At 44.4% G+C, this 17,215-nt stretch overlaps 1 protein-coding gene across 5 annotated transcripts in view; it reads left to right on the top strand.

The window, feature by feature from the left end:
- Positions 1 to 1,781: 1,781 nt before the first annotated feature.
- The window catches only part of Lrrc49 (leucine rich repeat containing 49), a 97,475-nt gene continuing 82,041 nt past the window's right edge, over positions 1,782 to 17,215 (top strand). Inside the window, exons 1-6 of one of the 5 annotated variants that reach the window (XM_021641543.2) lie at positions 1,782 to 2,111; positions 2,729 to 2,785; positions 4,866 to 4,962; positions 9,035 to 9,232; positions 9,561 to 9,663; positions 12,551 to 12,754. In XM_021641543.2, the coding sequence (XP_021497218.1) occupies positions 2,064 to 2,111; positions 2,729 to 2,785; positions 4,866 to 4,962; positions 9,035 to 9,232; positions 9,561 to 9,663; positions 12,551 to 12,754 (707 nt within the window). In that variant the 5' untranslated portion in view covers positions 1,782 to 2,063. Of the gene's footprint in view, positions 2,112 to 2,417; positions 2,513 to 2,728; positions 2,786 to 4,865; positions 4,963 to 9,034; positions 9,233 to 9,560; positions 9,664 to 12,550; positions 12,755 to 17,215 lie in introns of those variants that run through there. The other 4 variants (XM_021641544.2, XM_060375442.1, XM_021641545.2 and 1 more) reach the window with 4 other exon arrangements.

Raw genomic sequence — 17,215 nt, 5'->3', positions numbered from 1 at the left:
TAAACACATGGAACACCTCCATCCCTACTATGACAGTTATTAGCTGAGCATCTGCGAAAACACATTCAAGGAAATACAGTAGTTAGTGACCAGGTGCGTCCTATCAGAGAGCTGACAAAGCCAATTGGGTTTGATCAGAGCACTCTAGAGAAATCCACTAAGCAGGACTCACTAGAGCATCCAGATTCATTACTGAACCGTTTCTGAAGAAGGGTGGGCTTGGGTTTGTCGGAAACTGGGAGGCTGGTGTATTAGTTAGTTTCTATAAGGAAGAGACTGATATACTCAGCATGTACTAAGAGGTGATTTACTAGACTGCCTTATAGGATGTGATCGTACCAGAGATACTGGGAATCTGCTAGTTGCTCAGTCCACAGGGCTGGGTGCAGTCCCAGGCTCGCAGGTAAAGCCAGCAGGATTCCTGGAGAGCTGCTCATCTTCAGACACTGTTGGAAGCCCTAAGAAGCTTTCTCTAATATTGGATAAGAAATGCAACAACAAGAGAGATGAAAAAACTTGCCAGGAGAAAAGGCAAGCAGGCAGAAGGCAAAGTTTCCGTTTTTCATCTCCTTTCACCTGAGCTGCCATCAGAAAGTGCCACTCACACTGAGGGTGGGTTCTCATTGCTTCAAATGATCGGATCAAGGAATTTCTCAAAGGAGTTCCTAGGGCCTTGCATTTTAGTTGATGATAGCCCTAGTCAAACTGACAAACAAGCTCAACCATCACAGTTGGATTGCTGAGAGCACTGCAGTTAAAGGTCACAACAAATAGGTAATTCCCCTGAGCTGCAGCTGCAACGGCGTGGCCTAACTCCCACAGTTTTATGCAGTTCCACAGTGCTACCTCAGGTGCCCAGTCTTCTCTCATCACCACATCTACTGTCTCCATGAGATTCAGGGTATTTAGCATTCAAAACATTGCTGGAAAATGAGTCAGTGAAGAGAGGACAGGCTGAACACGGGCTTCAGAAGCACGACGCATGGGCCAATGGTCAACTGTGATTACAGTCATTTTGTAACACGAAGGAACATAGAGGAACCAAAATCTGAGAAGGTCAATATTACATTTATGAACGTTTTGAGACAGTGGTATTAAACTGAACAGGTGTGGAAGGGCAAGGATCAATCCAAAACAAACAACAACAACAACAAAAAACCGCACACACATTCGAGGATGTGTAAATTGGGTAAATAATTTTTCTCCAAAGATTACATGTTTGCATTCCAAACAGTAATAGAATACGACTTTTTAGTATTCTAAAGAGAAAGAGTCCAGGCATCCCCCCAGATGTGGGAAGCGGCTCATTATTGTAGAAAGAATATTGGTCTGGGAATTGCAGCTATAATGATTCCAGGCCCCCGGGGACGTTAATTTCTGGATGAGTTTGGGTATGGAAAGGGTTACTATCAGCAAGCCTGTCTTCAGCAGTAGCCTCACAGCTTCGTTCCTCAGACGGGTCGACTGTCTTGGGGACAGTCAGTAGGGGCTCCCAGGTCCGGCGCACTAGGTCCCTCCGCCAGCAGTGGCCTCGGGGAAGCTGACTTCTTCTTCACTGTTTGTCTCCAATCGGGCTTCCTGGCCTCGGCTCGGCGGAAGAGCGCAATTGGGGTTCCAAATGAGAAGGTTCTGGGTATCTTTCTCCAGCGATTCCCTGCGACTCTTCCAGGAAATCAGGAAGGCGCAGGGAAAGGGAATCAAACTTCCCGCGGGCAGAGTTGAGGCGGGTCGTAAAAAGAAGAGGACCGGAAGTCGGGGTTGCCATAGCCACCAAAGTGTCCGGCCTCTTCCCCATCTTCTCCTCCTCCGGATCTCCCGCTGTTTTCACGCGGCCCGAAAAAGAGCAGAACGAGGAAGTGCTGACGCACCGGGCCCCACCGATACACCCGGAGGCCAGCCGCTCGGCCGGCCGGCAGATCTGGGGCGAGGACCAGACCGGAAATGGTGGTTTCTATGGCAACCACTGAGCGGGTTGCCTGGGAGATGACCCCTTTTGGTCTCTTTGAATCTTAGCTGTAGCATTACCTCGAAGGAGGATCGAACATCCTGGACAGTCTCCTGCCATGATTCCTGGGAAATACCGCTCCGTTTCTGGCCGGGCAGCAAACAACGTGAGCTGGGCCTGCCTGCTTTTCCTTCCTTTCCATTAGTCTTGTCCTCCCTGACTGGAGCCTTTGTCCTAGGTGATGGGCTGCATTACTGGGACCACGGCTGCTCAAGCTATTGTCTGACTGAGGCTAGGGGTTCCTGCGCTAGTCCAAAGCACTCCGAGAGTATTTGAATATTGTCTGATAGATGCTTAAAATCCTGTCCAGGATCTGAGCTCCCCAGAAGGTGGAGCTGGTCTGCTGGGCAGACACTGGGGTTCCTTTAGTTACCCCCTACCTTCTTTCTTTCCTTCGTTTTTCAATTGAGAAAGGGCCTGTTTTTAGACACTCCCAACTCCTTCATTCGAACACTGACATATTGACTGGCAGGAAAAATTGCGGGGATCCAAAGCCTGAGGTAGAAGGTGGGTTAAATTGGTGCCTCTGAAATTTTGAAAAATAAATCAGTGAAAGCGTTTAATTTATAGACATGATTTTACAAATCTGCTTATTTTCTGGTTCTTTACCAGAAAAGCAAACAAAGATGGAGCATTTGAGTGTGTTCCAAGCTTTAACTTTGTACCATGTGGGGGGGAGAATGTGTGCCTATAACATTTTGTAATTTAATTTTTACATTTCAGGTGAACTGTGGACTTCATCTGGTTATTCAAACGTCGTCGCTTCCTGACAAAAACAAAGTAAGATTTAATCATATTTGTATTTGTTGAAAATAAATTGTCAAATATTCCACACAAATAGTTGCATGATTAAAAATAGATTCTGACTTGGGGATTCTATTTTGGTCTTCAATGTAAAGTATATTCTGCCTACACTCAACCAAATCACCCCTCTTGTTTCAATTTAGGTCATTCCATTGACTACAAGAGTCCTGTCCCTTACATTTAAACATTTCTGGAGAAGGCATTTCTTAAAATTGGTTGTATGACATAATTTAATTGAGAAATGCTTTTATATCTTAGTTATAGGTAAAATGATGGTGTCATTCTAATAGTGGCGTCTCAGGAAGGAGAAAATATGACAGTTTAGGAGGGTTTCACTCTATGCCTCATTTCAAACTAGAGAAGAAAAAACTAGCTTAGTAGTGGAAATATTGTTACAGTGTTTTTATAATGTAATGAGTGTGAGATTCATGTGTGTGTGCGTCTGTGTCTGTGTCTCTGTGAGCCAGAGGAAGGTGTCAGATCCCCCAGAGCTGCAGTTACAGGCATTTGTGAGACACCTGTTATGGTTGCTAGGTGAACCATGAAACACTGAAACATCTTTCTACACTCATACCGTTTACTTGTAAAATCTTGGAAATTTCCAGAATCTCTGGGTTTTCACTTGCTTTCTGAGATTTTTTTTCTTCCTTTCCTGCCTCACCCCAGCACTCACGTATACTCACCCCCTCTCTGCCCGTGCTATTTGTACACAATACACTTCTGCCTTTAACCAGAATGTACATTCTCAACCATCACAATTCACTTGTTCCTTAAAAAGTTGTGAAATGGATATCACTGGAAGAACTCTGTAGCATAAAGGCTGGAGTTTACAGATAGTAGCAGAAAGAGCATAAATGAGGGCCAGAGCTGGGTGAATGGATGGGACCTCCAATTAGGAGGCTGCAGCTGATTAATTACATTTAGATGTGAAAGTAGTGACCACTTCCTTGTTTGAATCCCCTGGTGTTTGGTCATGTCCAATAACGACTGAATTAATGGAAATGTAGTTATCAGAATCAGGCATAATGGACTGTTTGTGAGACTGTCCTGATTGCCTTTGCCAGGTCAGTCCTTTCCCATTACAGTGCTCTTAGGAGTGCTGTGTTTTCAACATCCTTTAGGTACCATTCACTTCTGTGTGTGTAAACTCGTAGTGTTGATGATATGATCGTGAAAGGGTGGGTGAATGAGAAGCATCATAAGTCTTTGAAGATATATTTTAAAACTTTTTATGGATAAACATGAGGTCACTCTGGTGTTTGACCTTCAGTTCTACTGTGAAAAATTAGTTAAAATAGTTAAAATTCTTTTTTTCCCTTTGATTTTTTTCAACACAGGGTTTCTCTGTGTAGCCTTGGCTGTTCTGGACTCGCTTTGTAGACCAGGCTGGCCTCGAATTCACAGAGAGCCTCTACCTCCTACATGCTGGGATTATAGGCTTGTGCTACCGAGCCACACTTAAATTCTTAAGTATGCAATTTTATTGTGTTACAATTAGACATATTAAGGATTTAAAAATCAAAACAGTTCTACTTAGCTTTTATTGTTTGCATTTTTTTTATTGAACAAATAATCCTTTCAGTCATTGTGTTTGTGGCAATCATATTTGAGGAGAATTTGGAAGCATTTTAGTCTGATCTTGTATAACTGATTTAATCTCGTGTCTGGAAAATCTCGCCTCCTATGCACATTCCAGTTTAGCCTGTTTTAAAGTTTACAGCTCAGTGGCATCAAGGACATTCTCATTGTTGTGCAGCCATCTTGTCTGTTTAGTTCTAGAACATTTTCATCATTCCAAACATAATTCCATATTCATTAAGCAGCTGCTCCCTATTCCCCATGAATCCTAAATCCCTGGAAATATGCTTTCTGTCTTTATGAATTTTCTAACCATGGCTAGTTCATATAGATGGAATCTTATACTATGAGGCCCTTCTTGAAGTTTTCTAGGGCCATCCCTTTTAAAAGTACATTTTATCTGCTATTTCATTGTAAACTTCATTTCTGACTGTTAATTTTTTCTTCCCAATATCTTTTCTTAAACACCGCTTTTCAGCCTGAACTAAAGCTTAATAGAGAAACACCACCATTTCCTGGTAGACTGTTACAGCATGACCTGGAGAGAAACTACGCAAGCAGGCAAGGTACTGACAGTAAGCAGACTCAGATTCATTTTCTTTGAACAGTGTTATTTAATGTTGTTGTACAACTAGAGCCAAATAAACCTGAATTACAAAATGAAATAGTTCATTTGGTTACAAATTTGGTTTGATTTTTGTTTTTTGTTTGTTTAAATCAGAATTGGCAATATAGATCGTACACACAGACACACACGCCATAGTGTATTGCTTCCAGTGCATTAAAAAAAAAAAACAGGCCTTATTTTAGTTTGAAACTGGGTTACAATAGACAATAGGACAAGAATGTTCTGATCATATATTAGATATAAAAATAATGGTTAATCAGTAAAACAGATGGTATAGGAAGACAAGTATTTTGAAAATAAGAAAACAGTGGAAATTCAGGAGTAGAAAGAAACTATCTTTCTCCCACATTGTCACACAATCACAGGCATTTCGTCATCTTTAATGCCTTAATCTTGGTGTGAATCACTTGGGAGTTTGTTAAAAATTCAGGTTCTCAGTGCGTCTCTCTCTTCCCCCTGCTGATTTGGTAGGTTTGGGGTGGTGGTTGGGGTGTGCATTCACAATGCTACAGTGATTCTGACAGCGGTGGTGCTGATGTGGTTTATGGACTGCCCTCACAGTCATCACGTGAGTGGGCTGTACTGCCGAAGGATGGTTTTAGAGTCAATGAAAAGCCTCCTTGAGAGCATTTGATTCCCAATTGGGCTAGTTACTCGTGTGTGCTAGTGCTAGTCAGTTCTGGGTCCTTGGCTATAGCCCCACCTCTGCCTCCTAGGAGCACTTGCTTCCCATTTCTCTGCAACCCTCTCCCATGCTTTCTGGCTCTGTAGCTTTTTCTGCTGTGTCTAGATGCCTGTACAAGAGGGCTATTCAATAGGGGCTCCTCAATGATCTATTTCTTTCCTGTATAAACTAGGCGCAGTATTGAATAGTTTGAATATTGATTAGTGTGTCTTTTTTTTTTTTCTTTTTAAGTATCTCTGGGTCTTCCTCTTAGACTTGTATAACCTTTTCCATCTCTTCTCTTTCCTACATCCTCCACCCAAAACTTTGTCAATTCCTGGAACTGACATCAGCTTAGTTCTAGACCTGTATCTGTAGTGCGGAAACGTGTGTCTTGCCTCCTTCATTTGGTTCCGTGTGCATTCTAGATTGTGCTCCCCCTTCGCTCCTGTTCCGCGGGGAGCTGTAGACTGAAGGCTGCAAGTTCTCAGCGACAGGTTATTTGTGTTTTCATTGTGGATTTCTTTCACACTTTTTGCATAATGTCTTACTTTTCCATCAGCTATGAATGAAACATACTCTCTCACAGTTTTTTTAGGGTTAGAATAAGGAATTGGTGGTAATCTTGCAGAATCAGTGCAAAAGCACTACTAGATACTTGCTGATGAGGAAGTAGTGGGGATGTATTGATTTTATGAGCCCCAGAGGCAAAGTTTTATATAGAAAAGCCATCACTCATAAAATACAAAATAAAAATAAGTTTAGGCAGAAATTGAGTTGACTTCTATTTAAAAGATTCCATTCGGAATTATTGTTTGTGACAAGACGTTCTTTGCTGTGTCTCAAATGTGGACGTGATTTCCGGTGCACCTCTTCCACGCTTAGGCGGTGTTATGTAAAGAGGGCCGTGCAAGCTGTAACAGTTACCTTGACTCCTGTACTCAATTTTCTACAATTCAGAGCATACAACTCTGGAAAAGATTTAAATTCACAAAGTTTAAAATAAATGTAAAGCTGGTCCGGCAAAGTTTGGCCTCTTACATCTAGCCCTCCATAACCCATCCCAGACATTTATTGTTTTTTAAAAATTAGCCATGCATACAGCCTACCAGCACAACATGACCAATGGCACTCTCAGTCCAGATAAAGGAGCTCAGTGTTTCAAAGCTAGTTCCTCTAACCCTCGATGTGTGTTTTCCTTCAGGCCTCTTGAGGTCACTGAACGTTAGTCCTGTGTCCTCAGGGTTTTTTAGAGCTGGCTACTCCATTGGTGCTACCGAGATCTCATCAAGTCCCATAAGTAATCATGTAAAATCCGTACACAGTGGGGAGGAGGGGACAGTGCTCACTGCAGTGGGCTGGGCTGCCCCTGCAGCTACCTGTCCGTCTACCACCTCTCACACATCCATCGTCAGCCTTCTAGCTACACCACACTGAGTGTTAAACCAGCTGTAGGCCATTTTTGCCTCTGAGCACTTTACGGCGCCTCCTTCTATAAAATGCAGGAATTTCTGATTTTCCTTTTTTAATAGAAATAAAACCCGTATAAAGTGGAAGAGTAGTTCATGTACTGGTTGCCTCCTGTTCTGAACTCTGCTGAGATGTCAAATGAGGCCAGCTCCCAGGAGCTTACAGGTCTGGTGGGGGAGCCAGGACAAGTGTGACAGAGGAGGGGCACAACCTGTTAAGTCCTGCCACCTGGGGCGGTCTCCGTGTGAGCGCTCACACCCAAGGTAAACACGGCTGTTCAAAGACTCCGGGGTGTTCCAGTGCAGGATCTGTGTGTAGATTTTAAGGTCTTTTTTTAACCTAATCATTTCTGTCTTTTGCTATTTATGGTCCAGTGTATATTGCATCAATGGTAACTTATCATGCTGAAAATAATAAAATTTTGTATGTAAGGGGAGTTGAAATATTTAAAGATTGAATTATTTTATTCACAAAGTATAAATGAAGTTTATTCTTTGATATCTCCCTCTACATTCCAAATCAGGAAAGGGTTTGATCTACTGTTATGTCTTGGATTGCCTTGAAGTTTTAATAGCAACTCAAAGAGACTACTGAAATGGTAATCAGACAAACGAGACTCGTTATTCCCTTGCGTTTTCTTTCTTCATCTCTCACGACCTTGTCAACTAATATTTCTGCTGTCGCTAGTCCTCGGGCTGTTTTTGGCTTCAGACTTCAAACCGGTGAGAGCAGGTTCCTGTGGCTTGGGACTCCTGCCTGCAAGTGTTCGTATCGTGTGGTGCTTGTTGGCGAGCACAGTGCTGATTCTACATCTTATCTCCCGGGACAGCATGGTTAGCTGTCTTGATGTTTCATGTTACTAAGAAAAGGGAGATGGGAGCACTGACTGTTTTGTGGAAAGGGTGAGATGCCCTGGCCTTGTAGACCTGAAAAGGCCAGCAACACGATAGCACTGCTTCCCAGTGAAGAGTCAGGTGTGACTGATTTTAGGCCATTACCTTTTTTCAGTGACCTCCTGAAAATATGTCAGCTTCTTTTTTCTTTCTGGGTAGTTTAAGCAGCACAATTCTGTGGTAGTCTCGAGTTCTGTCATCCTGCCTCATGCTGGCACCAGGTACTTCCTCGTCACTTACTGCTTTCAGTGGGATTTCTATCTACAGAGACAAATATGGCAGATATACTCTGGTATTCACATTTTTGGAACTTTTCATCATTGCTTCCAGACCATTCTATAATCTTCTAGTTCTTTAGAATGTGTCTTGGTATCCACTTCTTCTTAAATTTGTCTGTGATGTCCATTGTTAACCAGTAAATAGATACGCCTAAGTGCAGATGTACTGCTCTTCTTTTTAAAGAGTAGTTATACGTATTTTTAAAGTTCATGTGGTATGTCTGCACCACAGGCATGCAGTACCAGCAGAGGCCAGAGGGGGAGTTGGCTCTCCCGAATTGGAGTCCTGGATGGTTGTAAGCTGCCGTATGTGGTTACTGGCAGTCAAACCCGTTCCTCTGTAGGAGCAGCCTGCACCCTTAACCACTGAGCTATCTCTGCAGCACTGCCTGTGCTTTTATATGCCGTGTTTTACACGCTGTTCTCACTCATTCATTTCCTATGTGTTTCTTCTCCAAGGTGAAAAGCTTCTTACTGTCGGAGACAGCCAGACTTCGTGGGCTGTCACCTTCTCTGTGTCCTCATTACAGTGGCCTGGATTTGTTGTTGTCCACTCTGCTGTCTTTTCAGCATTCTCTAATAATAGCAGTTGCCTACACAGAGGGAGGAGAATGGGAATGTGAGGTTCACATCTGCTATCCCAGACTGCTCTCTGTGTATATCCTATAGCAAGGTCATTATGTAGCTTTTAATCCACCTTTTGATATTTTGAAGGAGATGGAAGAGTAATAAGTCCTTCGCCACGCAATAAGTCATCATGCATCTCATCCACAACTAACGTGACAGAACTCTGTGGGCTGGACATGAAAGCTGCCACCAGCTCCCTGTCAGCATTCGGAGACTCTTCCATTCAGACACCTTCCAAGCCCAGAATCCGGCAGGGCTGTCATAGTGCTGGCCCCAATGTTTCGGGTAATGAGGGGCTATCGTGTAGCGTATCCTGTAGTTGGCGTGTAGCGTCAGGACTCAGCACTGGAAAGGGATAAAGAGAGCCAGAGTGCTTCTGGAGTTTTCTGCTGACCTGCAAGGCAAGGGAAAGCTATCTGGCACCCACAGAGCATAGAGCTGAGGGTTGAGAAGATGAAAACAACCCCAGCGTAATAATCAGCTTCCAGTACTGACACTGTGGAAACATCTAGAAAAGATATCCGTAGGCTCCAAAGAACTTTAATACAGTGGCTCTGGTTTCACAACAGTTAAGATTTGCCTTAACCAGGAATGTGTGTATCATTTTCAATAGGTGATCACATCAATTTGGTGACCTCATCGATGCCGTCATTTCCTATTCTCCAGCGCTCTTCTGAAGAGAAAATTCTTTACTCAGACAGGCTGACCCTGGAAAGGTGAGGACATCATCTTTTCTCCTTTCAGACGTCTGTCTCTCCTGTTTGCTTCCCTCAGGTGTCATCATCCCAAGGGTGACTTTCTGTGGCCACCTTCTCCCCAGACACAGTCCCTATGACCTACCTCTGCTTTATCCCCTGCCTAGTCCTTACCGTCCTCTAACACGCTGCTCTCGTGTGTTTATTGTGGTGGCCTGCTAGAATAGAAGCTTCACAAGCAGCGACTTTGGTTCAGTTGCGTGTCTTGAGCACCTACAACAGAGCCTAGAACAAAGTGGGTTCCTGATAAAATGGTGCATAAGGGGTGAACGTAAAGGCTTGATGCCCGTCTTTATACAGGAAGAGAGCTGTCACAGATCAGTGGGTGTTGGACCGATAGAGCAACTCTGCCATGCACAGCTGGCCTTACCGTGGTGCAGCTGACAGAAGGGAGAGGCTCTGTTGTGTAGGCCAGGTTTAAGTTGTGAACAACATCTCACGACAGCCGTAGAGAGTGAGTGGCTTTTGAGATCCCAGCTTAAATGCTGGCTTACGTTTATAGTTTTCTTAGTAGTGTTTTAATGTTTGAAGGGTCATGTAGGAACTTTCCCTTCTGTCATTAAAGACACAGCAAGACTAGGTACTCAGTCTCATGTCGCTTGGTATTAGCAGGGGCCCTGCTTGTAAGACTTAGGAAATTCAGTGTCGACCAGGGTGGCTTGGGCAACTTTAGAGATGAGTTTGTGGTAGCATGAGCCTCTAGAATAGAAAAACCAGCACTGATCAGTAGACACTTGCTTATCAAAAAGGTAAAGGACAAGGACACAGTTGTCCTTCAGAGGCTGGCTCTGAGATAGTGGCATTACAAAGATGCCATAAACTGTCATACGTGTAGTCAAGAAAGTTGGGCCAGCAGCAGAGAACCACCTTGGGAAACCTAGTAGTGATTTCTGCATCATTGTGTGGCTTCTTAGTCAGGGACTGAGTGTTCAAGAGAAGAGTCTACTCCAAGAAGAAAGACTTGGCCCTTATGATAGGAAAGGAGGCCTGAAATACCAGGAAGGTAGCCTTATCTCCAAGAAGGAAACAAGTCAAATCACAGTCCCGTACAGGTTTCGGCAATTGGGCAGGGAGCATCATAACCCAAGGCCCTTACAGGCATAGCAGGGCCCTTTTGGAGGTTGGTAGGCTTTGCTTCCTATCTTGTTTTGGTGGAGTGGCAGGGATTCCTGGGGTAAAGGAAAGTGACTTTATTTCGAGGCATAGCAGTTTGTGAAAGGAGGGCAGGAGGTGATTTCCTATGTGAGGAAGGACTGCTTCAGGGATTGGAGTTAATGCTCTCACTATGAGAGACAGGGGGACTGAGCAGGGAGGATGTAATTCACGTTTTGCTAAGAGCAAAGATACAAATTTCTACTAGCATATTTGTAATAATTTAAGTTATAGTTTGCATAACAAATGCCATCTGTGAGAGTGTAAAGTGTGAGATGAGTTCTAAATATGCGCCACACAAAACCGAGGCTATTCCCAGTGGTTTATTCTCACTTTCTATCCATTACTGACATAGAACTCACTGTGTAGATCAGGGTCACCTGAAACTTAGACACCTACCCACCTCTGTTCCCCAAGTCCTGGGCTTAAAGGCGTGCACCACCATGCACAGCTTTGAGGGTCTGTTTTTAAAGCATCATATCTTTATAACAATTAATATTCCCTAATTTGTTCCTGCTAACCATTTGGTTGTTTTTTTTTTTTTTCATTGCAAAAAGAATTCTGATCACTTCCATATTCTGCCTGTGTTTATAGCATTCTGATTTATCCTCGTCAAAGCTTCTTTTCACGGAAGTGATGTTTCTGATGAGCACTAATACTGTAAACGCACAGACAGCTGTATTTTCCTTGAAGAGTCTTTTACTCTTTATGCAGAATCCCTCAGGACCATGCGTGGTCTCTGTGGCCATGCTGTGATGGGTAGAGCTCGTGATAGGGCCGTGTCCTTACTCCTTCACAGCAGAGGCAGTCCAGCTGTCTGTCCAGAAGAGGCTCACTTTTAAATAACTAGACACACTCAGAATTGTGTCTTTCTCGGCCTGGTAGAAGCAGGCATGCTCTGCAAGAGTCAGGCTAGTGTTGGCCGCCTGAACCCTACATCCAGCCTTCTGTAGAGAGGCTCAGTACAGGCTGCCTCACAATACAGAATCTTCACATGGAATTTTCCATCAGAGTGTCCTGTTGTAGATGGCAGGGTTTCTGCTCACTCTCACAGAAATTTTTGAGTCAGTGATTCTAAAAAAAACCCTTTAGTATGGTTCTTGGTCCATGGCATCAGTGACTGACAACAAAGGCATTTTTTTTTCTTTCTGTTTTTGTGATGTTGTTTAACCATCTAAACCTTTCCCACAGAAGACAATTATATTTGAAAATTTTTGGTGTTAATGTCACATGAAATGATTGATACTGGAGACTTATTTTTAAAATACAATGAGAGTTTAGACTTAGCTTTAATTATTAACCTTGTTAGTATCTATTGGCCTTTTTTTTTTTTTTGGTGTTCAATTTACCATTAAATTTATATCTCATCCCTGAGGAAAAGAAATGGTCCAAATTACCCTTTTCTTTAAATTTTTAAAAAAATTTTATATGTATGCATTCGTACCTGAGCCTGTGAAGTCAGAAAAGAATGTGGGTACCTTGAACTGGAGTAACAGGCTGTTGTGAGCTGAGTGGTGAGGGACAGGGAACTGAACCTGGGTCCTCTATGAAAGCAGTAAGTGTTCTTAACTGCTGAGCCAGCTCTCTAGCCCCAACTTATCTTTCCCTGCGCAAAGCCTAGGTGCACAAACATGCTAGTATTTGACAGCGGAGGCAGGTGCTGACTCAGAATCTTCCTCACTCTGTTTTCTTCTAGACAAAAGTTGACCGTGTGTCCTATCATCGATGGGGAAGAACACCTTCGCTTGTTGAACTTTCAGCACAATTTCATAACTCGGATCCAAAATATTTCTAATCTACAGAGGTTAATATTCTTGGACTTATACGATAACCAGATTGAAGAAATTAGTGGTCTTTCTACTCTGAAATCCCTCCGTGTCCTTCTATTAGGGAAAAACAGGTATTTGTAAAGCAGTTTCTCTGTGTGTGTGTGTGTGTGTGTGTGTGCACGTGTGTGTGTGTGTGTGTGTGTGCACGTGTGTGTGTGTGTGTGCACGTGTGTGTGTGCGTGTGTGTGTGTGTGTGTGTGCACGTGTGTGTGTGTGTGTGTGTGCGTGCGCGCACGTGTGTGCGTGTGTGGTGCAGGGATATACACACACCTGTCTGTGCTGGCGATTCCAGTGCATATAGAGGAGGACCTTGGGTCCCGCTCCGCCGCTCTCTGCCTCTCTCTCTTGAGGCAGGCCTCTCTCTGAACCTAGAGCTTGCCTTTTGGGTGTGGGGGCATACTAGTGACCTGGCTGTGCTCGTTTGACCTCTGCAGTGCTCTGGACACTGCTCCACCAGCTTTTATGTGGGTGTTGGCGATACAGACTCAGTTCTCTGTGCTTGTGGAGGCAGCTGTCTAGCCGCTCAGCTGGGAAGCAGCTCTTGCCTGTGGCCTGAGAGCATCCTTCTCATGCTCAGGGCCAGGTCAGAGAAGAGCAGTCCAGCAGGCGTCATTAGAGGAAGGACCGGGGGAAAGCCGTGGGGGCACACCAGCCCAGCATGCCTGAGAGCCTGGCTTGGAGTTCTAGCACTGGAAAAACCCGTCATGATTTGTTCTGTGGGATTCAGTCTGACAGTCCTGTTAGCATTGCTCCCGTGCCATGACGTAACTAAAAGGGAAGGGAAGAGTCGGCTTTGACTTTATGGTTTTTAAGGATGTGTTTTAAGCATATGTGCCCACTTGAAGCTTGTGTTTCATCTGCCCTTCTTGCTAGTGTTTGCCTGAGGGGGACATTTGCTACTTTGTGACTGTCAAATCAGTGTTTGGTTCTTTTTCAGAGAGTAATTTTTGTATGTGTTATTTAAAGATTTGTGTGTGTTTTGATACTATGTAAAAATGTGTGTTTTTTTTGAGTGTGTCTCTGCACCCCCTGTGTACTTGGTGCTGGTGGGGCCGAGAAGGCGGTAGATGCCTGGAGCTGGAATTCAAGCCACCCTGAGCTGCCTGATGTGGGAGTTGGGAACCAATCCCAGGTCCCATGCGAAAGCAGCAAGTGCCCTAAACAGAGGAGCTGTCCCCCACCCTCAGCATGCTTTAGTGTCTCGTCTAGTCTGCACTGCCCTGGCTCCTTTTCCATAGCTCTGTCAGCAGTAGCTACACAATTCTTGACTCATGGGTAGTACTCATGACTTTTCATTCAGTTTTTCCAAGTAGCTTCTTAATACCTTAGAAGAAGGATTAGCAGAGTCATAAAATGAGTAAGTTTGCTTTTCCCCTTTAAAAGATTTGTGGCTGACACCCTGATAATAAGGAGCAGTTTGTAAGGGAAGATCCTAATAGGTTTGTACAGCTTAGGTGACGGGTGGCCTTCAGATAAGAAGGCCCAAAGGAAGACATTAAAGTTTCATTTGTCCTCAAAGGTTTGATGGCTAGTGGGCAGCCTTAGAGAGCCGTGACTGGACAGAGGGTTCCGTTCTGTGGTGGGAACCTGGGCCACTAAGCACTGCCCATTCATGCATGTTCTTCTCGTGTCTGTTAATCCCCATTTCTCTCTGCTTATGGTAGGACTCATCTGAACTGAGAGTCTTATGATAGACTCCCAAGGGATGTAGGCCAGAGAGGGTTTTTTTTTGTTTTTGTTTTTGTTTTTTGTTGTTGTTGTTTTTGTTTATGGCCTTAGGGTAAAATGGCGGGAGGAGGTCAGTGTGACCTTCCTGCTGCTCCAGTTTCCTTACTTTAAATTCAGCCCAAATTATGTAATATTCAAAGTGCTGTGTTTGGAAATGTTGTGTTCTTAGGTCATGTCCCAGAATTTTAGAATCTTATTTTCCCTGAAGTTTCTATCAGTGTAGTTTATTTAGTTCAAATGTTGTGTTAAGGATTCCACTAAAAAATGATAGAGTTTGAGGGGCTGGAGAGATGCTCAGTGGTTAGGGGTGTATACTGTTCTGGTGGAGGATGGCAGTTCATTTTCCACCATCCGCATCAGGCCTGCCCTCCACATAACTCCAGCTCTAGGGGATCTGGTGCCCTCTTCTGGCCTCTACGGGCACTGTACTCACTTGCCCTCCTCACATATAACACACAAGTGAACATAAAAATAAAAGAAAAAAAAAGTAAAGTTCCACATAGTTTGAGATAATTTGGAAAATTATAGAACCATGAATATGAAAATTTGAAGTGACCTCAGAAAAAAGTCCTTTCATTTTAGGGGTGTGGAAATGGAGATGCGAACGGACCTGGCAGAGTCAGACTGTATACACATGCGACAGTCACCACCCGGAGTGTGCGTCCGGGCAGCTCACTGAGCCGTGAGGTGGGAAGCAAACCCACTGCTGGCTCTAAGGCTTTCCTTTCCAGATCTCCATGCTGACCCCCACACGCATGGCTCCTCTCTGGCTCTGAGTTACTAGTGTCTATAGCTCACAGTTACCCTTTAGTGTCACTGCCTGAAAGTCTGCCTTTTCATCCTTAGGTCAAGATATTTTCTAGAGACAGCTGTGATTCCATCTCTCATTTTAAACTATTCAAATTCTGGTTGCATTCAGTTAGAATCATCTCTCTCTTCTTTCTGCCTGTTTCTATTTTCAGTTTCTCAGAAACAATGTGTTTATCTTGACCTAAACATCATTGTTTCGGCTTTATTAAAGTTCTTGGGGTTTCCTACTCAGAGGAACCTAATGCCATCTGCTACGTTCTTATTTTGCTTCCATAGAAGCAGTCTAACATAAACTCCTCTTTCTTCTCTTCTTTCTCCTTTGTCTTTGCTTCCTCTGGACAGCTGTCCTTTGATTTTCACAGAAGCAGATGCTGTTGAACAGTGGTTGAACTGCTAGGGCATGTGAATCAAAGGGAAATGTGTCACAAGAAAACTTGCTTCATTCTCCAAGATCAAGTGTGCCTCAAGTACATACACCTCTGATTCCGAAAACAGCTGCCAGTGCTGGTTGGCCGGGCATCCTGTGACCAAAGGCTTATGGAGAGCCCTGGAAAGCTCTGGTGAGCAGAAGGGAGCTGACTGAGCACCCCCAGCTGTGTCCTGTGGTGGCTTTCTGCCCCTGTTGGTCAGAGCAGATTTCTCCAGCTTCTTTTGAAAATCACTAGGCCCATGGAACCAGGGCACAGGAGCTTCTAAGTTCAGGGCAGCTTCTTTGGTGCCATCGCCTTTATTCAGCTCTGTTTCTCAAGAATCTCCAGCCCTCCTATCTGATAGCACAAGAGGATCTGACAGAATGGGCTCAGCCACTCCTCCAGCACCCCTTAGGTCAGATCGCTGATGGAAAGCATGGCTCTGCCTGAGCCATAAGGTTCAGCTTCTGTAGCTTTCTCTAAGTGTTCTAGGTATGTCAGGAGCACAGCAAATGCAAAAATAAAGTGAAGAGAAAAATCATCGAAGCTTTGTCTGTTCCATCTATGTTACTATCAACCAGCCAATTAGGTGTTAGCTAAGATGGTACAGAGTACTGGTCGTAGGAAAAGGCTTTTGAGTCCACAAGGATGCCGTTCGGCTGGATAGTGTGACATGCCCTGCCTTCAGCGAGTCCACAAGGATGAAGTGAATTCCGTAAGCTTGTAAGGCAGTGTGTTTTCCAGGAAAAGAACAGATTCTGAAGTTTTAGGAGAGACAAGTAAGGGTGTGGGGAGTGTGGGAGGTTGAAGGGAGAAGAGAGCTACCGACATGTTGCAGTGCTGCCTGGTGGGAGAGGAAACGTTTTTTATCAGGAAGATGGACTTAATTGGGTGGCGATGGAGTCGTTTTGCTCAGGCAGTGACTTCAGAGGCTGAGGTCTGAAAGCGGCAGTCATTCATGAGGGTTACTTGTGCACTATGCTAGCATGACGGAAGCATTGAGGAATGTGGACGTTGTTCTTTGAGATGATAAATACTGACAGACGATAAGTACTGATGGACCCTTAGTGGTAACAGTGAGATTTTACGTCATTTTTCTTCTCCCTTCTGAGTGGTTATGGTGTGACTCTGTAGGATCCATGGGAACAATGAAAGTAAGAACCTTTCATGCTGAGAGTGCTTGTGGGCAGCGAGGCGGGTGACAGAGCCCTCTGGCAGCGGTGGTGAGGAGAGTGCTTGTGGGCAGCAGGGCAGGTGACAGAGCTCTCTGGCAGCGGTGGTGAGGAGAGTGCTTGTGGGCAGCGGGGCAGGTGACAGAGCCCTCTGGCAGCGGTGAGGAGAGCGTGGCAGACCTACCAGCAGGGGAGGCTTCACTTTAGTAATGAAGTTGAATTTCTTTTCTTTTGTTTTTCATTTTAAAACATCATCCTACTCTGTTGCCCCAGGCTGGCTCTGAGTTTCCAAACTTCTGGACTCAAGGGATCCTTTGGCTTTAGACTTTCACACAGTTGGGGTGAGAGGCATGTGCCACTGTGCCTGGCATTCCCTTCCCCCACCCAAGCACACACTTTGACCTAAGGTTAG

Source organism: Meriones unguiculatus, chromosome 1, assembly GCF_030254825.1.
Source record: "Meriones unguiculatus strain TT.TT164.6M chromosome 1, Bangor_MerUng_6.1, whole genome shotgun sequence".
NCBI lineage: Eukaryota > Metazoa > Chordata > Mammalia > Rodentia > Muridae > Meriones > Meriones unguiculatus.
The sequence above is the reverse complement of the archived record's forward strand: the minus strand, read 5'-3'. Positions and strand labels throughout refer to the sequence as shown.